The sequence below is a fragment of the Somniosus microcephalus genome, chromosome 4 (assembly GCF_052327205.1).
Source record: "Somniosus microcephalus isolate GS21.2 chromosome 4, FLI_Smic_1.0, whole genome shotgun sequence".
NCBI classification, from domain to species: Eukaryota; Metazoa; Chordata; class Chondrichthyes; order Squaliformes; family Somniosidae; genus Somniosus; species Somniosus microcephalus.
The window spans coordinates 265,751,132-265,773,434 of NC_140990.1; the positions used below are offsets into that span (position 1 = coordinate 265,751,132).

General features: G+C 48.1%; 1 protein-coding gene across 6 annotated transcripts in view; it reads left to right on the forward strand.

Moving 5' to 3' along the window:
• c4h7orf57 (chromosome 4 C7orf57 homolog) overlaps nucleotides 1-22,303 on the forward strand; it is a 180,786-nt gene that overhangs the window by 139,327 nt on the left and 19,156 nt on the right. For 5 of the 6 annotated variants that reach the window (XM_085986334.1, XM_085986333.1, XM_085986332.1 and 2 more), the window contains one exon: nucleotides 16,986-17,166. In XM_085986334.1, the coding sequence (XP_085842460.1) occupies nucleotides 16,986-17,166 (181 nt within the window). The remainder of the gene's footprint in view (nucleotides 1-16,985; nucleotides 17,167-22,303) is intronic. The other variant, XM_085986335.1, reaches the window with a different exon arrangement.

The following is a 22,303-nucleotide window of genomic DNA, read 5'->3' on the forward strand; positions in this document are numbered from 1 at the left end:
AAATATCAGCGTTTCACAGCTGTTGAAGTTGTCAAACACTGACAATCTGTACTCTAAGTTAATTCCTTCCTCTCAGGATGATTTAGAGATCTCTCCGGAACAGAAAGCTGAATGCTGCAATTTTTGACAGATCGCGGTCATTCTGCTTTCTGTGCCAGTGAGATGAGGGACTCCTGAGACCTGAAGGAAGGAAGGCTGTAAAGGTAAGTAAAACTTCTTTAAACACTTTAAACACACCAAACACACTTACCTCTGCACTCATGCACTCATCACTCACCTGAACACCGGACATCTCGACCCCTCCAAGCCCTTCATCCCGACGGCCCGCCTCGCTAACTTGGCGTGATTTGGAGCCGTCGGGAATCCCACACTTCAGCTATGAAAATAGGGATTAGGCTAAAAACTGCCTGTTAACAGGCAGTTAATTGGCACTAATCCCCTTCCCGCCTCGGGGAGGCGGGTCCCAGTGCAGGTCGAGTACCCGCCTCCTTTGAAACTGGCATGGAGGCGGGTTGGGGGCGGGATGGGTTCATGCCCCCTGATTTCAGGATTTTAACCCCCCACACGCCTCCAATCCTGCCTCCACGGCTCAATGAAAATCCTGCCCATAGAGTCATAGGGCAGGATTTTCATTGAGCCGTGGAGGCGGGATTGGAGGCGTGTGGGGGGTTAAAATCGCGAAAACTGGTGGGCGGGACCATCCCCGCCTCCATCCCGCCTCCGAGCAATTTAAATTAATTTGTGTCTAATGGTCCCGTCTCCGTCCTGCCTCCAAGAGGCGGGATAGGCCATAAGGTCCTTAACAAGCACTAAATTGCCTCTATAATGCCATTTTGAAAGGCCTTTGCGATTTTAACCCTTTTCCCATCTGAAACACGCCTGGTGTGAAACACGCCGGTGAAACCTGGCGGGAGCACAATTGGATTGCTGACTATCAGCTGCAGGGCAACCATTAAAGAGGAGATTTGATCAGCCATCATTTGCAGGTGGCAGAACTTTGTTGTCTCAGGTCTGGGGGAACTTTTAGAAGGCTAACCACAGCTGTGGAAGTTTGGAGCCTGACACCCATCTCCAGTGTGACCTCCTGGGAAAGCACTCTCGCCACCTTCACTGAGCGCTTCCTCAACTGAGGCATATACCAGAAGCATGGAAGCCATTTATTTCCTTCCCTTCTGGGCATTAGATGAGCTTGAGCACCAGCCGCGGCACCAGCAGAACCAGGAACAACAGCAGCACCAACAGCAGCAGCAGCAACAGGAGCGCCAGGCTGCTGCTCACCCACCTGAAGCTGCACAGGCCAGAAGGGGCCAGCGCATGGAAGCCTGTTGGCGCAGGAGATACCCCGCAAACAGGATCTACAAACACAGGGTCAGCTACCTCAACATAAGTGAGCAGCAGTGCCAAAGGCGGCTCTGACTTTCACGAGAGGTAGTGAGTGACAGCTGCGCAATGCTGCAACAATACCTGCAGCCCAGAGGACCAGGTGGACAAGCCTTACCAGTGGCCGTCAAAGTCACCACCACACTCAACTTTTTTGCCTCAGGCTCATTCCAGGGATCAGCAGCAGACATCAGCGGCATCTCCCAGGCGGCTGCACACACTTGCATCACGCAGTTAACCGATGCCCTCTTTGCCATTGTGCACAATCACATCCATTTCACCAAGGATCAAGCTAGTGTCACAGCATGAGCGGTTGGATTAGCTAATCTGGCAGGCTTGCCAAGGCTGCAGGGCGTCGTTGACTGCACACATGTGGCCCTTAAGGCACCCCATCGCAATCCAGGTATTTTTGTCAACCGCAAGGGCTTCCACTCCCTTAACGTTCAGCTGGTGTGTGACCACAAGAAGGAAATTTTGCACGTTTGTGCCAAGTACCCTGGCAGTTGCCATGACTCCTTCATACTGCGCCAGTCTAGTGTGCCTCCGCCATTCAGTCCGCCAGACCAACTTAACGGATGGCTACTTGGAGACAAGGGCTATCCCCTGAGGACGTGGCTAATGAGGCCATTGATTAGCCCATCCAACGAAGCAGAGGAGAGCTACAACTTCAGCCACATGTCCACCAGAGCCATAATCGAGCAAACCATCGGTTTGATGAAGATGCGCTTCAGATGCCTGGATAGATCCGGTGGAGCCCTAGTACTCAGCAGCCAGGGTCTCCAGAATCGTCGTGGTTTGCTGTGCACTTCACAACATGGCACAGCGTTGTGGCTTGCAGATTCCTGAGGACCAAGTAGCTCCTCACATATCCTCCTCAGAATATGAGAAGGAGGAGGAGGTGGAGGAGGGGGAGGAGGAAAGCGAAAACGAACATCCTGCAGAGGCCCATCAACCACTGGCAGCATTACGCAAGAACATTGCTGCCCGGGATGCAAGAAACACATTCATCTTGGCCAGATTTGTTTAGCCTAGGCGATCAAGCACTTTTGCCTCGCAGCTTCTTACCTGAGCATCGACAGTGGCCAAGACCCTGCAGATTCCTAGCTATTTGACTACCATACTGACAATTGCAAGTAATCCTAAGCCCTCAATGTGAACGTCCCATTCGCGAAATGACACACGCCACAACTACAGCAGTAGCCATCAGAATTTTTATTAACTTTATTAATCTGATGGCTTTTTCTAACAATACATCAAATTTCACCCAAGTGACTACCCTTGTGACTATTTGTACAGTATCTTTCTCTTACGCGTGCTCCTACGTGGTGCTTCCCCTGTGGCTTCATCAGATGTGGAGGTACCTTGCTCACTTTCCTGCTGCTCCTGTCTCGACACCTTTGGCGGGCGTTCTCTGGGGTTGCGAACCTGTGAGGGCTCGCCAACAGTCTGCTGCTCCTGCGGTTGTGCAGGGGTTGAGACGCCGATCTCAGTTGGGTGTGGACTCTGCTGGGGCTCTGACCGAGGGCTCTGCAGTGGCATGGAAGTGTGAGTGCTTGGAAAGGAGCACCCACTTCCTTGATGTCTGCCACCAACTTCCCTCTCATGGGTCAGGTCCCCCTCAGCGCCTGCAAGTGGCTTGCGAGCACCTTGCTGCACATCAGGGGGGCCATGGGGACCCGTATCTGCACTGGCAGTCCTACTCAGAAGGACCTCCATGAAGATCTGGTTTCTCTGTTCAATAGATGACCATCGCTCCTCCAGAGATGTCATTCTATTCTGAACACTCACCATGTTTTCTGCACTCTGGCGACTTATCTCCTCCATGGCCGCAGCCATCCTCTCGTCTACTGTAGCCATCCTTTTGACGGAGGTTGCCATCAATTGCACGGAGGTTGCCATCCTTTCCATGGTGCTGCGTTCATGCGCCAATGACTCCACAAAGGCTCTGCTAATGTTCGCTATGGACTCCTCCATTTGCTCCACACTGACAGCGACCCTGGAGACAAAACCTGCCAGAGACTCATGCATCTGATCCTGGAGTTCCAGCACCACTGATCTTATGGATGGACCCAGAGGCAGAGGGTCGACATGCAGCTGAGCTGAGCTGGCAGAGTCCTGCCCCCTCCAACAAGGACTCTCCACTGCTGTCCCTATCTCCACAATCTGCTGATGCTCACTTGTGAGCTGTGATACACCAGGTGACAATACTACTCTATGTCCCGAAGGTCCCACCGAGGTGTGAGTGTCTGCGCTGGTGCTTGGTGCGCTGAATTCTGCTGACGCTGCGCCCTCAGAGGTTGCAGCTTCCTCTCAGGAGTCTTCAGGCTCATGCTGTTCCTCCTGGCTAGTGGGGACGGCTGCTTGCGATGGTCCTGTGGGGGAGTAAAGGAAAGAGTCAGAGATGTGATGCCAAGGCTACATGCACATTGCATATTGCAGATGCTCATAAGTCCATCTGTTAGAGCTTCAGAATCATTATCAGCGACTCATGCAATGTCAATGAGAGAGATCGTAAACTATTCTGTCACCAGCTTGCTGTGCTGCACCCGTCTGTCCATCCCCCACTTGCGCATCCTCCTCAACTCCAACGATTTCCAGGACCGCCTCCTCGCAGGGGGTGAGGTGGGCGAGTGAGGGTGTCCCGCCTCCTGTCCTCGCTCTTTCTCTTTCATTGTGAACTCTCTTTTCCTGCAATGAGGGAGACAAGTGGAGGTTAGTGAGACTGAAAGAGTGAGTGTAGAGATTCCATAGCATAGATACTTAGAAGGAGACAAAGATGGAGTGAGGTGGTAAGACCAAGGGCCCTCCCTGTGTGTTGTCAGTTGATCTGCATAGCATCACAGTGATAGGGAGTGTGAGGGCTGCATAGTCGAATAGTTAGGTGAATGTGACCATTGAGAGAAAGGGAATGGGTAAGGGTGCATGGATGTCAGTGTCAAGTGGGATGTGGAGGAAGAGATTGCTAAAGCTGAGTGCTCGTGAGGAAAGGCAATGGGGATCAGATTGAGGGTGATGGGAAAATCATACTCACTTTTCCAGTGCACTGAAGGTCATGAAATCTCTTCCTACACTGTATCCAGGATCTGCGGGTCATTGCTAAGGAGTTGATCTCCTCTGCCACCTGTATCCACACGGCCTTGGTCTGCTGGGGAGGCTTCCTCCTCCCTGTAGAAGGGAAGAGCACCTCCTTATGTGCTCTAGCTCCATCAACTAATGCCTGCAGGGTTACATCATCAAATCTGGGAGCAGACTTCGCCCTCCCACTGCTCATGGTGCCTCCGGGTCCCGCCCACACCAAAGGCCAAAAGTTTGGCAGCCTGCAAGGTTTGCTGTAGACCTTAAATGCAGCAGCAGTGATGACGTCATCGGAAGCGACTTTCAGACTGCAAGAACTCATTTGCCAAGGGTTCCCACACGTTGGAACTCAATTGGACAATTAAGTTAAATTCGCATCAATCTCCCACATCGATTTACATTCGTGTGGATAATAAGAAATGCAGATTACACGACCCCAACCCGCCCCTGAATTAAAATCCAGCCCATAGAGTTATACAGCATAGAAAGAGGCCCTTCGGCCCATCGTGTCTGCACTGGCCATCAAGCCCTATCTATTCTAATCCCATTTTCCAGCACTTGGTCCGTAGCCTTGTATGCTATGGCATTTCAAGTGCTCATCTAAATGCTTCTTGAATGTTGTGAGGGTTCCTGCCTCTACCACCCTTTCAGGCAGTGCGTTCCAAATTCCAACCACCCTCTGGGTGAAAAGGTTTTCCTCAAATCCCCTCTAAACCTCCTGCCCCTTACCTTGAAACTATGTCCCCTGGTTATTGACCCCTCTACTAAGGGGAAAAGTTCCTTTCTATCTACCCCCCTCATAATTTTGTACACCTCAATCAGGTCCCCCCTCAGCCTTCTCTGCTCTAAGGAAAACAACCCCAGCCTCTCCAGTCTCTCTTCATAGCTGAAGCGCTCCAGCCCAGGTAACATCCTGGTGAATCTCCTCTGCACCCTTTCCAATGCAATCCCATCCCTCCTATAGTGTGGCGACCAGAACTGCACACAGTATTCCAGCTGTGACCTAACTAGCTTTTTGTACAGCTCCATCATAACCTCCCTGCTCTTATATTCTATGCCTCGGCTAATGAAGGCAAGTATCCCATATGCTTTCTTAACCACCTTATCTACCTGTCCTGCTGCCTTCAGGGATCTATGTATATGCACACCAAGGTCCCTCTGATCCTCTGTCCTTCCTAGGGTCCTACCATTCATTGTGTATTCCCTTCCCTTTTCAAATTCGGCTGCCCTCAAAAGTTTGTCACCATCCTCCACCTGCTTCACGACGACATGCAAGCTGTGATAGAAACATAGAAACATAGAAAATAGGAGCAGGAGTAGGCCATTGGGCCCTTCGAGCATGCTCCGCCATTCAATGAGATCATGGCTGATCATCCAAATTCAGTACACTGTCCCTGCCTTCTCCCCATATCCCTTGATCCCTTTAGCCTTAAGAAATATATCCAACTCTTTCTTGAATATATTTAATGAACTGGCCTCCACCGCCCTCTGTGGCAGAGAATTCCACAGGTTCACCACTCTCTGGGTGAAGAAATTCGTCCTCATTTCAGTCCTAAATGGCTTACCCCTTATCCTTAGACTATGACCCCTGGTTCTGGACTCTCCGGCCATCAGAAACATCCTTCCTGCATCTAGTCTGTCCAGGCCTGACAGAATTTTATAGGTTTCGATGAGATCCCCTCTCAATCTTCGAAACTCCAGTGAGTGTAAGCCCAATCGACACAATCTCTCCTCATACGTCATTCCTGCCATCCCAGGTATCAGCCTGGTGAATCTTCGCTGCACTCTTTCCATGGCAAGAACGTCCTTCCTCAGGTAAGGCGACCAAAACTGCACACAATACTTAAGGTGTGGTCTCACCAAGGCCCTGTACAACTGCAGCAAGACATCCTTGTTCCTGTACTCAAACCCTCTTGCTACGAAGGCCAACATACCATTTGCCTTCTTAACCGCCTGCTGCACCTGCATGCTTACCTTCAGCGACTGGTGCACAAGAACACCCAGGTCTCTTTGCACATCCCCTTCTCCCAATCTATTGCCATTCAAATAATAATCTGCCTTCCTGTTTTTGCCACCAAAGTGGATAACCTCACATTTATCCACATTATAGTGCATTTGCCATGTTTCTGCCCAATCACCCAACCTGTCCAAATCGTACTGGAGTTTCACGACATCCTCCTCACAGCTTACCCTCCCACCCAGCTTTGTGTCGTCTGCAAATTTGGAGATATTACATCCAATTCCCTCGTCCAGATCATTAATATATATTGTGAACAGCTAGGGTCCTAGGACCGATCCTTGCGGTACCCCACTAGTCACTGCCTGCCACTCGGAAAATGACCCGTTTATTCCAACTCTTTGCTTTCTGTCCGCCAACCAGTTCTCTATCCAAGTCAATACCTTGCCCCCAATCCCATGTGGCTTAATTTTGCACGCTAATCTCTTATGTGGGACCTTATCGAAAGCCTTCTGAAAGTCCAAATAAACCACATCCACTGGTTCTCCCTTATCTATTTTACCAGTTACATCCTCAAAAAATTCCAGTAGATTAGTCAAGCATGATTTACCTTTTGTAAATCCATGTTGACTTTGTCCGATCCTGTCACTACTTTCCAAGTGCTCTGCTATTACATCTTTTATAATGGACTCTAGCATTTTCCCCACTACCGATGTCAGGCTTACCGGTCTATAATTCCCCGCTTTTTCTCTGCCACCTTTTTTGAATAGTGGGGTAACATTAGCTGCCCTCCAATCCATGGGTACTGTTCCAGAGTCTATCGAGTTCTGGAAGATGACCAGCAATGCATCTACTATTTCTAGGGCCACTTCCTTAAGTACCCTGGGATGTAGATTATCAGGCCCTGGGGATTTATCGGCCTTCAGTCCCATCAACTTTCCTAACACCATTTCCCTACAAATACTGATTTCTTTCAGTTCCACCCTTTCATCAGACCCTATGTTCCCCGGCATCTCTGGGAGGTTATTTGTGTCCTCCTTTGTGAAGACAGAACCAAAGTATGTATTTAGTTGGTCTGCCATTTCTTTGTTTCCCATTATAAATTCCCCTGATTCTGACTGCAAGGGACCTACGCTTGACTTCACCAATCTTTTTCTCTTCAAATATCTATAAAAGCTTTTACAGTCAGTTTTTATGTTCCCTGCTAGCTTACTCTCATATTCTATTTTCCCTTTCTTAATTAATCCCTTTGTCCTCCTTTGTTGAATCCTAAACTGCTCCCAATCCTCAGGATTCTTGCTTTTTCTGGCCAATTTATATGTCCTCTCCTTGGATCTTATGCTATCCCTAATTTCCCTTCTTAGCCACGGTTGAGTCACCTTTTTTGTTTTACTTTTATGCCAAACTGGGATGAACAAATTCTGTAGCTCATCCATTCGGTCTTTGAATGTTTGCCATTGCCTATCCACCGTCAACCCTTTGAGTGCCATTCCCCAATCAATCCTACCCAACTCGCTCCTCAGACCATCGTAGTTTCCTTTATTTAAATGGAGGACCCTAGTCTCTGAGTCAACTACTTCATTCTCCATCTTAATGAAGAATTCGATAATATTATGATCGCTCCGACCCAAGGGGCCTCGTAGAACAAGATTGCAATTAATCCTTTCTCATTACATAATACCCAGTCTAAGATGGCCTGATCTCTGGTTGGTTCCTCGACATATTGGTCCAGGAAACCATCCCGTAAACACTCTAGGAATTCCTCCTCCACAGTATTGTTACTAATTTGGTTGGCCCAATCTATATGTAGATTAAAGTCACCCATGATGATTGCTGTGCCCTTATTGCACGCTTCTTTAATTTCTCTTTTAATGCCATCCCCAACCTCCGCCTTACTGTTTGGAGGTCTATATACCACTCCCACTAATGTTTTTTTCCCGTTAGTATTTCTCAATTCTACCCATACAGATTCCACATCATCAGAGCTAATATCCTTCATTACAATTGTATTAATCCCTTCTTTAACCAGTAATGCTACCCCACCCCCCTTTCCTTTTTGCCTATCTTTCCTGAATATTGAATACCCCTGGATGTTGAGTTCCCAGTCTTGGCCATCCTTGAGCCACGTTTCCGTAATCCCAACCAAATCATATTCGTTTACCTCTATTTGCGCAGCCAATTCATCCACCTTATTACAAATGCTCCTCGCATTAAGACACAAAGCCTTCAGGCTTGTTTTTTTAACGCTCTTAGACCTATTAGAATTATTATTTACTGTGGCCACGTTTGATTTGAACTGTTGATTTCTCTGACTGCCACTTTTGTTTTTCTCCTTCCTATCTTTTGCTTTTATCCCTGTTTCCCTTTCCTCTGTCTCCCTGCTCAGGTTCCCAACCCCCTGCCATTTTAGTTTAAACCCCCCCGAACAGTGCTAGCAAACCTCCCCGCAAGGATATTTGTCCCATTCTGGTTCAGGTGCAACCCGTCCGACTTGCACAGGTCCCACCTTCCCCAGAAGCAGGCCCAGTGATCCAGGAAACTAAAGCCCTCCCTCATGCACCAACTCTTTAGCCACGCATTCATCTGCTCTATCCTCCTATTCCTATACTCACTAGCACGTGGCACCGGGAGTAATCCAGAGATTACAACCTTTGAGGTCCTGCTCTTTAATCTGCTACCTAGCTCCCTAAATTCTTGCTGCAGGACCTCATCCCTCTTCCTACCCATGTCATTGGTCCCAATGTGAACCACGACCTCTGACTGTTCACCCTCCCCCTTCAGAATGCCCTGCAGCCGTTCAGTGACATCCTTGACCCTGGCACCAGGGAGGCAACAAACCATCCTGGAGTCACGTCTACGGCCACAGAAACGCCTATCTGTTCCCCTTACAATAGAATCCCCTACCACTATTGCTCTCCCACTCTTTTTCCTCCCTTCCTGAGCAGCAGAAGCACCCCTGGTGCCAGGAAGTTGGCTGCTGCTGCCTTCCTCTGTTAAGTAATCCCCCTCAACAGTATCCAAATCGGTATACCTGTTTGAGAGGGGGATGGCCACAGGGGTCCCCTGCGCTACCTGCCTGCCTCTACTGGTTTGCCTGATGGTCACCCATTTCCCTTCTGCCTGTGCAGCCCTTACCTGCGGTGTGACCAACTCAGTAAACGTGTTTGCCACGACCCTCTCAGCATCGTGAATGCTCCAAAGCCCATCCATCCGCAGCTCCAGCGCCGCAATGTGGTCTGCTAGTAGCTGCAGCTGGATGCATTTCTGTCACACATGGTCGTCAGGGACACAGGCAGCATCCCTGAATTCCCACATAGAGCAAGAGGAGCATAACACGGGGCTGGGCTGTCCTGACATGACTTACCCTTTGATTAATTTAAATTAATTCACTACCACCAATTAAAGATAAACTCTAGGGCGCTTGTATGGTTTACCAACAGTCCCCGCTACACCAGAAAGACCTTAGCAGCTATAAACCACAGAGTTAAGGTTTAAAAAATAGAGAAATACTCACCAACCAATCACTTACCTGCTCCCTGGTGATGTCACACTCTGATGACTTTTTACCTCTCTCCCCGCTGCTGAGTTGGTAAGCCTCGCCTCGCTCCTCCTTATATACTCGGCCCCGGTGCTCTCCTGGTCCGATCTGGTCGGGCCTCGCCTTGCTCCTCCTTATATACTCGGCCTCGGTGCTCTCCTGGTCCGATCTGGTCAGGCCTCGCCTCGCTCCTCCTTTTATACTCGGCCCCGGTGCTCTCCTGGTCCGATCTGGTCGGGCCTCGCCTCGCTCCTCCTTTTATCCTCCTGTCCAACGGTTCCACCACAGACCCAATTCACGTACGAACCGGGGTCAAGTAAGGCTGTGTCATCGCACCAACGCTCTTCTTGATCTTCCTTGCTGCAATGCTCCATCTCACCCTCAGTAAGCTCCCCACTGGAGTGGAGCTAATTTACAGAACAAACGCGAAACTGTTCAACCTCCGTTGCCTCCAGTCCAGATCCAAGGTCGTCCCATCCTCTGTTGTCGAATTACAGTATGCAGACGACGCTTGCGTCTGCGCTCACTCGGAGGTCGAACTCCAAACCATCGTCAACACCTTCACTGAAGCGTACGAGAGCATGGGCCTTACACTAAACATCCATAAGACAAAGGTCCTCTACCAACCTGCCCCCGCCACACAGTACTGCCCCCCGATTATCAAAATCCACAACAAGGCCTTGGACAACGTGGACCACTTTCCATACCTCGGGAGCCTACTGTCAACAAGGGTAGACGTCGACGACGAAGCCCAACACTGCTTTCATTGTGCCAGTACAGCCTTCGTTCGCCTGAGGAAGAGAGTGTTTGAAGACCAGGACCTCAAACCCGGCACTAAGCTCATGGTCTACAGAGCAGCAGTGATACCCGCCCTGCTGTATGCCTCAGAGACATGGACCATGTACAGCAGACACCTCAAAGCACTGGAGAGGTACCACCAATGCTGCCTCCACAAGATCCTGCAAATCCATCGGCAGGATAGGCGCACCAACATCAGTGTTCTTGCTCTGGCCAACATCCCCAGTATCGAAGCTATGACCATGCTTGATCAGCTCTGATGGACGGGTCACATTGTCCGTGATGTAATAAAGACTCACTACGCACTTGGTTGAACATAAAGCAAGGCTTTAATCGACTTGTAACAAAACATGGAGGTCTAGTTAGTAGTCACTAGCTCCCTGTTTCCAGATTGTCTCTGGCCAAGTTGGGCCCACGCCCGAGTATTTATACTCCTTGGACAGCGCCCTCAGCTGGCCGTCCAGTAGTACTTCCTGAGTTACTTCTTGTAGAAGTTGCGATTTATGACATTCTTCCTCCCTAAAAGGTTTGGAAGTCCAGTCTTCCTTTAACGGACGAGGCGGATCAAAAATAGCCATAGTCATTTGGCTTTCTGCTTGTGACCGGAAGGCACGTCTCCCCGGACCGTGTCCTGGTCCCTGGGTCGCTTGGCCCGTACCGGTAAGTCGGTAGAGTCCGTGTCGTCTTGATCATCCTGTGGTGGACTGGGAATATCATGACTCCGGGTGCGGGTCCCCACAGGCACAGAGCTGGCCTCATCCTGGGTTGTAGCTGGAGATTGTCCGGCGTCCCAGTTTCGGGTGGCCATCCTACGGGGAGCGTTCGGCTCCCTGAGTTGATCCGGTAGCACTGCCAGCAGATCCCTCGATGTCCAAGGTAGGGCGTCATCTTCATAGGGGTGCGGAGTGAATACTCATCTACCGTCGTAAGTAGGTAGGTGTTCCGCGTCGACGAAGGCAATGGCCCTTTAAAGTCTATGCTGAGCCTCTGCATAGGCTGCATTGCATGTATGAGTAAGTCATCTGATGGGCGGAAGAATTGTGGTTTCAATTCTGCACAAATCCTACAGGAGGAGCATGTTTTCTTTACATCCTCCGTTGAGAATGGTAGATTTTTGGAGCGCACAAAGTGCAACATACGGGTAACGCCAGGATGGCATAAGTCCATATGCAGATCCGCCAGAGTCGACGTTGACATTGAAGAGCAAAATGCCCGTGTGAATGTATCTGGGGCCTCATTCTGTTTGCCGGGTCGGTAACGGATAGTATATCCAAAGGCGGCCAGCTCCATCCTCCAGAGTTGAATTTTATTATTTTTGACTTTCGTGCGCTTCCGGTTATCCAACATGAAGGCCACGGAGCACTGGTCAGTTATGAGCGTGAAATGACGCCGAGCAAGAAAATGACTCCATTGGCGTACAGCCTCGATGATGGCTGTAGCCGCCTTCTCGACGGGGGGGTAATGGAGCTTGCTGCCCTGCAAGGTTCTGGATAGGAATGCCACGGGTCGACCACCTTGATTCAAGGTAGCCGAGATCGCCACCTCCGATGCATCGCATTCGACCACAAAAGTAAGGTTTTCGTCAATGGAGTGAAGCGTGCCTTTCTCCAGCTGTCATTTGAGGAGGTTGAAGGCAGAAATAGCCATTGCTTCCAATGGAAAAGACTTTGCATGAAGCAGGGGCTGTATTTTATCGGAGAAGTGAGGTATCCATTTTGCGTAATAAGCAAACATGCCAAGTGCCCGACGAAGAGAGCCGAGATTTGTAGGGGGAGGGAGCTCCTGAAGTGGACGAAGTCACTCTGGGTCCGGTTTAATAACACTGTTGCCCACCCAGTAGCCAAGAATGTTCACTGATGGCACCGATTTCACCGATTTGGATTCATTTAATGTTAAGTGGCGACGACGGAGAACGTCAAAAAATCTCTGAAGATTGGCGTCATGCTCCTTTTGATCATGGCTGGCAATAGTGATACTGTCTAAATACGGAAAGGTATCCGTCAAATTCTCTTGGCCACCCCATTGGTGACCCCAAATGGAAGGCGACGAAACTGATAAAGCCGACCATTGGCCTCAAAGGCCGTATACTTTTTGTCAGAGTCTTTCAGCGGTACCTAATGGTACGCACTGTTTAAATCGAAGGTTGAAAATACCTTGTATTTGGCAAGGTTGTTGACCATGTCATCTATGCGTGGTAGCGGGTAGGCATCCAGATCGGTATATTGATTAATAGTCTGCGAATAATCAATACACAGACGTTTCTTATGTTGTTTTAAGGGGTTTTTCACAATGACGACTTGAGCCCGCGAGGGAGATGAACACGGCTCGATAATACCGTCAGTTAAAAGACGAGAGGTTTCTGCCTCGATAAATGTTCGGTCGTCTTGGCTAAAGTGCCGCGATTTGGTGGCTATGGGTTTACAGCGGGGGGAGAGATTGGCAAACAGGGAGGGCTCACCGAGTAAGGCCGCCGAGAGCGCACAAAACGGCACCTTAGAAATGGTAAGCTCCGGCTTCGACCCTCCAAACTCAAAAGTGAGTCTTTTGTGCTGCTTCTGGAAGTCCTGTCCCAGAAGCACATCGCTGCATAAGTTTTTGAGTACTCCGAGCCGGGTGGAGCGATAAGTGCGGCCATTGAGGATGAGGTTGACAAGGCAGAAGCCAGAAGAATTGGTGGTCAGAGTCGTCAGAGCCATTGCAATCTCCCTGTCCGAGGGATAAATGCGCAGTTTTAACTTGCTGACAGCCCGCTTACTAATGAAGCTGTCAGAGCTGCAGGAGTCGATTAGCGCGCTTAGGGTGTGCCCATTTACTGAAACCTTCGTGGCTGCATGGGACAAACTTTGGGGAAAAACAGCTGTGATGGGAGGAGGGGCAATTTTTCCTTCGGCAGCTGTAGCCTTAGCAGTGGTTCTTGGGGGAGCAGCAGCTCCATAGATAGCAGCTGTGAAGCTAACAGGAGCTCTCGACCAGTATACTTTAGAGGAGCGGCCTTTCTTGTTAGCAGAGGCCCATGACTAGTATACCTTGGAAAAGTGTCCTTTCTTGCTGCAATGATTGCAGGTCGCATTACGAGCCGGGCAAAATTTTCTGTAATGGAACGTACCTCCACAAAAGAAACACTTTCTTCCTGATTGCCAGGATGCTGCTCGGGTAGGGTCGTCATCAGCGAAGGCCTCTAGGGTAGGGTCGTCGCCCGTTAGAGTAGAGTCATCATCAGTGGGGGCATCCACCCGAGACCTATCGAAAGACCCATTAAAGGTCATAGCCGCCGCCCGTGCACGTGGTGGGAGATAAGTGTCTGCATTCTTCTTGGCCAAGTCCAGGGAACACGCCTGGTCATAAGCAGCCCATAAATTGAGGGTTTTATTTTCCAACAGGCGCTGACGTATAAAAGGGGATGCAATCCCATTGATAAAGGAATCGCAGATTAGTTCCTCTTGATACTGTTCAGCTGTAACTGCTTCAAGGTTACAATCTTTGCCGAGCCTGCGAAGTTTCTGGAGGAATTCATCGAGTGATTCCCCAGGCTGCTGCCGAGTTGTGGCCAGTAGGTGTCAAGCAAAGATTTCATTCAGGGACTTGACATATAGCTGCTGTAAAATTTGGAGCAGCGTCGTAGTCTATACAGTCCTCAATATAATCATACACATGAGGGGATACGTAGTTAATAAGCATTCGTAACATATTAGGGGCATCCGCCCCACATTCTTCAAGAAAGTTGCTAAAGGTACGAAACCAATGCTTCCATACCTTCGGTGCTGCAGGTGCATTCGGGTCCAGGTCGAGACGAGCGGGTCTAAGGAGTTTTTCCATGATGGATCAGTTTCTTGCCCAAGTTCCTTTCTGTGGTTCGAGTTGCAGCTGGTTGTTCCGAATCACCCAAAGCGTGGAGACAAAAACAAGTCGATTAAATTGACGTAATAAAGACTCACTACGCACTTGGTTGAACATAAAGCAAGGCTTTAATTGACTTGTAACAAAACATGGAGGTCTAGTTAGTAGTCACTAGCTTCCTGTTTCCAGATTGTCTCTGGCCAAGTTGGGCCCACGCCCGAGTAGTTATACTCCTCGGACAGCGCCCTCAGCTGGCCGTCCAGTAGTACTTCCTGAGTTACTTCTTGTAGAAGTTGCGATTTATGGCAGTCTGCATGCCCGATACGAGACTCCCAAAACAAGCGCTCTACTCGGAACTCCGACACGGCAAGAGAGCCCCAAGTGGGCAGAGGAAATGCTTCAAGGACACCCTCAAAGCCTCCTTGAAAAAGTGTAACAGCCCCACCGACACCTGGGAATCGCTGGCCCAAGACCGCACAAAGTGGAGGAGAAGCATCCGGGAAGGCGCCGAACACCTCGAGTTTCTTCGCCAAGAGCAAGCGGAAGCCAAGCGCAGGCAGCGCAAGGAACGCACATCAACCCAAGCACTCCACCCACCCGCCCCTTCAACCACCGTCTGCCCCACCTGTGACAGAAATTGTAGGTCCCGCATTGGACTCATCAGTCACCTGAGAACTCATTTTTAATGTGGAAGCAAGTCATCCTCGGCTCCGAGGGACTGCCTAAGAAGGAGAAGAGTCCTCCCAAAATGCATCACCTCACACTTTTCAGGGTTAAATTCCATTTGCCACTGTTCTGCCCATCTGACCAACCCATCTATATCGTCCTGTAGCCTGAGGCTTCCCTCCTCGCTATTTACCACTCCACCAATTTTCGTGTCATCTGCGAACTTACTGATCATACCTCCTACATTCATATCTAAATCATTAATGTACACTACAAACAGCAAGGGACCCAGCACCAATCTCTGCAGTACACCACTGGACACAGGCTTCCAGTCACAAAAACAACCTTCGACCATCACCCTCTGCCTCCTGCCACTAAGCCAATTTTGGACCCAATGTGCCAAATTGCCCTGGATCCCATGGGCTCTTACCTTCTTGACCAGTCTCCCATGCGGGACTTTGCCAAAAGCCTTACTGAAGTCCATGTAGACTACATCAACTGCACTTCAGTATTGTGTGCAGTTTTGGTCGCCTTATCTGAGGAAGGACGTTCTTGCCATGGAAGGAGTTCAGCGAAGATTCACCAGGCTGATACCTGGGATGGCAGGAATGACGTATGAGGAGAGATTGTGTCGATTGGGCTTATACTCACTGGAGTTTAGAAGATTGAGAGGGGATCTCATCGAAACCTATAAAATTCTGTCAGGCCTGGACAGACTAGATGCAGGAAGGATGTTTCCGATGGCCGGGGAGTCCAGAACCAGGGGTCATAGTCTAAGGATGAGGGGTAAGCCATTTAGGACTGAGATGAAGTGGAATTTCTTCACCCAGAGAGTGGTGAACCTGTGGAATTCTCTGCCACAGAGAGCGGTGGAGGCCAGTTCATTAAATATATTGAAGAAGGAGTTGGATATATTTCTTAAGGCTAAAGGAATCAAGGGATATGGGGAGAAGGCAGGGACAGGGTATTGAATTTGGATGATCAGCCATGATCTCATTAAATGGCGGAGCAGGCTCGAGGGGCCGAATGGCCTACTCCTGCTCCTATCTTCTATGTTTCTATGTTTCTATGACCTTTACGGGAACATGTTGGCGCTGTACTCTCTCTTTCCTTTCTGAATGACTCCCTCTGCTCTGATGTGGATTTTCCTACAAGTAGCTGATCCCAGTCCACTTTAGCCAGATCCTGCCTTATCATATTAATATCGGCCTTCCCCCAATTTAAAATCTTTATTTCCGGTCCATCTTTGTCCTTTTCCATGACTACCTTAAATCTCACCGAATTATGGTCACTGTCACCAAAATGCTCTCCTACTGACACTTCTACCACTTGCCCAGCTACATTCCCTAGAATTAGGTCCCTCTCTCGTAGGACTTTCTACATGCTGGCTCAAAAAGCTCTCCTGGATGCACTTTAAGAATTCCGCACCCTCTAAGCCTTTCACGCTCTGACTATCCCTGTTAATATTTTTCTATCCCAGTGTAATTTTTCAGGAAGTTTGCACTTTTTAAGATACTCAAATGTCACTGTTAAAACCGCAGCGCTTTAAAATATATTTAAAACTAATTTCCCAGTTGACAAAATTGGTCTTGCGGCACATGCAGGAGCCTGGAGTCCCAATTGGACAACCTTCCTTTCATACACTTCCTGATGTAGCAGTTCCAAAGTTGAATCTGTGAAGCATGGTGCTCTTGCCTCCTGCTGCTCTCTAATCTTCAAGTTTGGTTTGTTTAGAAGAGCATTCAGTTGCTGTGAAAGATGAAGTTTTGCTCGAGGAAAATCAGCCCATGTATAGAGGAAAGAGGATGACTGGCATCAGAGGAAATGGGAAGAACAAAGCTACTGCGGAAAATGATTCTTTCTTCAAAATCTTCGGCGAGCACAGGCAAGATGCATATTCATACCTAAACATCTTGTGAGTGAAAAGAAATCACTTCTCTTCATTTCAAATCTATGCAGTCTTTACATGGCAGCAAAGTTGCCTTTAAAAATATTTTCTCCTTTTACTTTCTGTTGGTCTGCACAATATGGACCATTCCCTAATTGCCATTCATGTTATGTAATTAGCTGTTCAGAACATGAGATTAACATGTGGTGACTAACCTGCCAATTTTAACGTTTCTGTGGAGAAACACCTGTCCTTTGTTTGGTGTCTCCCTCACTCTGCTGGGACAGCACCATGTACAGAATTGTGTGTCTTGGTGTAAGCCTGTATTATACTATTTTATAAGTGTTGAAACTCTTAACACAAGACCAACTGTGCTTCCTCAACATAACCAATCAATTTATGTTGGCTGTAATAACACTGTATACAGTTTATTAATGCACAATATTTTATGGGAAGCTCTATGGGGTTCTTGCTGCATAACATCTTTTGGCCTGCACAGTGGCTATGGACAGATGCTAAGTTCAACCTGTCATACTCCCATTGTTTCCCCCTGACTTTGGAAGTACATCATAATATCTAAGTTTGAAGTTTGCATCAGGAATTATACTGGTATGCTACTCAAGTCATCTTTCAGTTTTGGGGAAATGTAGCTCTGGATGCATGGATCTTAGGGTTGAACTCTCTCCTTTTTAACTGACATTAGCAGGAGACATTTCATCACCTTTTTGCTTCTACCTATTTTATTTTATTTTCCCCTTTTAGCCTCCCTATGGCCATGCACCATATCTCTGCCCAGTGAGTGGATAGGAGATCAGTTCTCAAACCTGTGCCAACGTCACTCCCAATCTGGAGGCTAGGAATTGTGTAAGAGTATCTCAGCGTTACTTGCTGTAGCCTCTGTTTGGTGCCTCCTTTTATTTATCTTTTTCAATTAAAAAATGAGAAAATTTGTACTTCATAAAAAAAACACTAACGCATGGAATTTCCGCACATAAATGAGGCTTCTGCCAAGTTTTTGCCGAAGTTACGGTGGCGTAACAGGGGAAGTCTTGAAGAAATTCATCCCCTCTAAGTATACGATTAAAATCTATATTGAGAATATTGAAGTCTTCCTGCAGTAGGTCACAGAAATGTCCTATTGCCTCTTTCTTCAAACACACCATACTTATGCACAACTCCTCGGAAAGGTTTTCATAAGACCTGTGCAGCCTGTCTATTCTGGGGGGAAGGGTTGTTAATACCTGGTGGGCTGCATTCTGCTTAATTGGTGCCTGACTCTCCTTAGCTCCATCCTGTGCTTGCTGCTTCATGATAATGTCATACAATGGTATGCCCATGGGAATGCCATTCCTGCTTCCGAGGAGCCCTGACTGCGTGTGGGCAGTTTGAAAATATGCCAGTGAGCTGACACTGTCAAAAGCAGTTAGAACCAAGAACAGGCATTTGTAGTCAGAAAAAAACTTTAAAAAGTGTTTTCCAGCTTTAGAAATCAGTGTTTAAACTCTCCATACTCTTCAGGCTCAAAAACTCCTCATTTCCACCTTGATTCGGTGATCCTGACAACTGCTGTGCCTCATAAATCTCAGTTTAGTTACCTAGAGTACATTAGCAGTACAAACCTAGGAAACTCACAACTATTACATCACTGGACCTCACTCTGACATATGCAAGTGAGGTCAGTGGGGACTCAGCAGGTGAATCATGGGAAGGCCCAAAAAGCAGGAGGGAACTCAGTGGAAGCATTTTAATGGTAGAAATCAGGCAGAAACAACTTACATCCAATTTTTCTGCACTATATATGCATCGCTAATGCACTGAAAATGATGAGGAAATTCCCCCCATTCTATTAAATTTGTAATCATGACTACTGTCTTGTTTTGCACACTTTGTACAAAAATAATAACTTGCAGGACAACAGAGTATTACAGTTTAACTCTTTTATTAAGCATTAGGTCTGATCTTACTCATAGCAGTACCATTGGGGAAAGCCTGGCATTAGGACCCCTAGCCTGGGTCTTCAAAACAATAGTAGTCCTTACAGATGCCTGCAGGCCAATGACAACTCAACATGTGATCACATGTGAATATAATAGGTATTCCTTACAGATGCCTGCGGGCCAATGATAATTCAATATGCAAATGTTACATCCCCTTTCTTTTAAAAGAAAAATGTTATGCATTACTTTTAAACCTTTCTTCTACATAATGTTCTCGGTAGCATAAACATATAAGTAAACTTAGCATTTAACTAGCACTGAAAACATCTCAACGTTTCAATAACGATGTACAGTTTGTTTTTTAGAGCAGCGATCTGCCTACACCCTTTGACAGATCACAAGTCAAGGATAACTCTAGGCTTGACCTTTCGTCCCGACCTTGTGTGGTATGAAACTGAGCATGCTCCTGAATCGGTCAACAATTCAGGTTCAGGTTTAGGTTCAGGTAAGTATGATGTGCTTTGTGTATTGCTCTGTTCATCACACTCTGTTGAACTGATCCTCTCGTCAGAATGACGGTGTTATTCCTTGGTGTTCAGGAGGTGCCTGCAATTGTGGCGGTACATCTGTCCTTCTGGGGTGCAGACGTGATACGATCGCTCAGTGTCAGCTGGCTGGATGACGACTGCTGGCTTCCAGTAGTCATGCTCCTGGATTCTGACGGATTCTCCATTGTGCAGCGGCAGCAGTAGTCTAGCTGACCTGTCATAGTATCTCTTTTGGTGTTGCTGTCTCTGTACACGTTTTGCATGCACTTGCTTGCAGCTGACGACCTCTGGCTGCAGCTGCTGGTTGGTGCTTGGAAGGATTGAACGAAGTCTGCGGCTCATCAACAGCTGTGCTGGTGATTTGAAGTTGTCAACCGGAGTGTTGCGGTTCTCAAGAAGACTGATGTAGGGGTCTCTTTTGTCCGCTTTGGCTTTGTCCATGAGTGTTTTTGCAATATGGACAGTTTTTTCAGCAAGGCCATTACTTTGAGGGTAATGTGGGCTTGATGTGACATGTGTGAAATCCCATGCCTTGGCAAACGACTCGAACTCTTTTGATTTGTATTGGGGGCCATTGTCTGAGACTAAAGTCTCTACCATGCCATGCCTGGCAAAGGCTGCCTTTAGCTTGTGGATCACAACTGCAGATATGGTGCTGTGAAGCTTGTCCAGTTCAAAAAATCTGCTGTAGTAATCAACAGTCACTATGTAGTCCTCGTTGTTCCATGTGAACAGATCCATTGCCGCGACCTGCCAGGGCCTGTCTGGGATATGGTGAGGTATCATGGGCTCTTTGACATTTGATGGGCGGCGTTCTAGACAAATGGAACATTTTCCGACAATGTCCTCAATGTGTTTGCACATTCCGGGCCAAAACATAATGTCACGTGCTCTTTGTTTGCATTTTTCCATGCCCATATGTCCAGCATGAATTTTTGTCGACATCTCTTCTCTGAGACTGGTAGGAATGATGATTTTCTCCCCTTTGAAGACAATTCCGTTGATTTGTGACAGTTCGTCTCTGTGGTTCCAGAATTCAGATATGCTCTGAGGGCATTTCCTCCTTTCCTCAGGCCATCCTTCATGTATGACTTTGCTCAGCAGTGTGAGTTGTGCATCTTTCTCTGCTCCTGCTTGGATCTCCTTCAGTTTTGAGTCACTCACAGGTAAGCTGTTGTACACCATGTGCACCTGCACATCCATGCCTTCACTGAGGCTGCTGTCCTGGTAGCTAAGAGACTTTCTGGAGAGCGTGTCTGCGACAGGAATGTCTTTGCCTGGACGGTGAATGATTGTGAAGTCGTACTTCTGTAGCTGAAGGATCATTCTTTGTAGCATTGGTGGGGCTGCGGCTAGTGGTTTCCTCATGATTGACTCGAGGGGCTTGTGGTCGGATTCCACAATGACTTGTCGGCCATAGAAGTACTGGTGGAAATGCTTACATCCAAACAGAATTGCATATAGCTCTTTCTCGATTTGAGCATAGTTGATTTCACTGTCTGTGAGAGATCTGGAAGCGTAGCCGATGGGCTTTCCTTCTTGCAGTAATACTGCGCCTATTCCGTACTTTGACGCGTCCACTTGTAGTCTGAGCTCTTTGTTGGGGTCGAAGTAGGCAAGAACTGGTCCTGGTTCTCTGGAGATTAGGTCTTTCATTTTCTGAAATGCTGTGTAATGTTGTTTGTCCCACAGGAACTCATTGGATTGTTTGAGCAACTGACGCATGGGTGCGTTGATTTCGGAGAGGCTCGGGGAAAACTTGGTTAAGTAGTTAACCATGCCTAGTACTGTCTCTAGCTCTGCGCGGTTCTTCGGCGGCTCCATCTTCTTCATGGCGGAGATTTTCTCTGGTTCCGGCTTAATGCCATCAGTTGAGAGGCGATGCCCGAAATAACTGATCTCGGTGGATCCGATTATGCTTTTCTCGGGGTTGAGCCGGATACCTTTCTCCCGTGATCTTTGTAGCATCGCATGGAGGTTCCTATCATGTTCCTCTCTATTCCTGTCATAGATGAGGATGTCGTCTACTATTGTGACTACTCTGTCGAGGCCTTCATCGGTTTCGTCGATCTTCCGCTGGAATTCATCCTGAGCTGAGATAAGACCAAATGGTAAATGCAGAAATCGGTAGCGTCCAAATGGTGTGTTGAACGTTGTTAGCTTAGATGACTCTTCCGTGAGCTTGATAGTCCAGTATCCTGATCGTGCGTCCATTACACTGAAGTAACGTGCTCCCACTAGCTTGGGTGTGATGTCATCTAGCGTTGGTAGAGGGTAATGAGGGCATTTGATAGCCTTGTTCAAATCTCTGGGGTCGAGACAGACTCTGAGCTTGCCTGTACGTTGTTTCTCAACCACTACTAACACATTGACCCACTCTGTCGGTTCTGTTTCCTGGACGATGATTTCTGTATTCTCTATGCTCTGCAGCTCCTCCTTCGGGTGACTACGTAGAGCAAGGGGTATCCTTCTCGGTGGGCAAACCACAGGGGTTGCTGCTGGGTCAAGGTGAATAGTGCATTCACCTGGGAATAGTCCGATTCCTTTGAAAACGTCAGCAAACTCCTCCATGACTGTCTGCTTCTCAACTGGTGCTGTCAATGGTAGCACTAGCTTGATGAGGTCCATGTCTAAACATGCCTTTAGACCTAGCGCTGGAGGTGCTCGAGTGTCAACAAT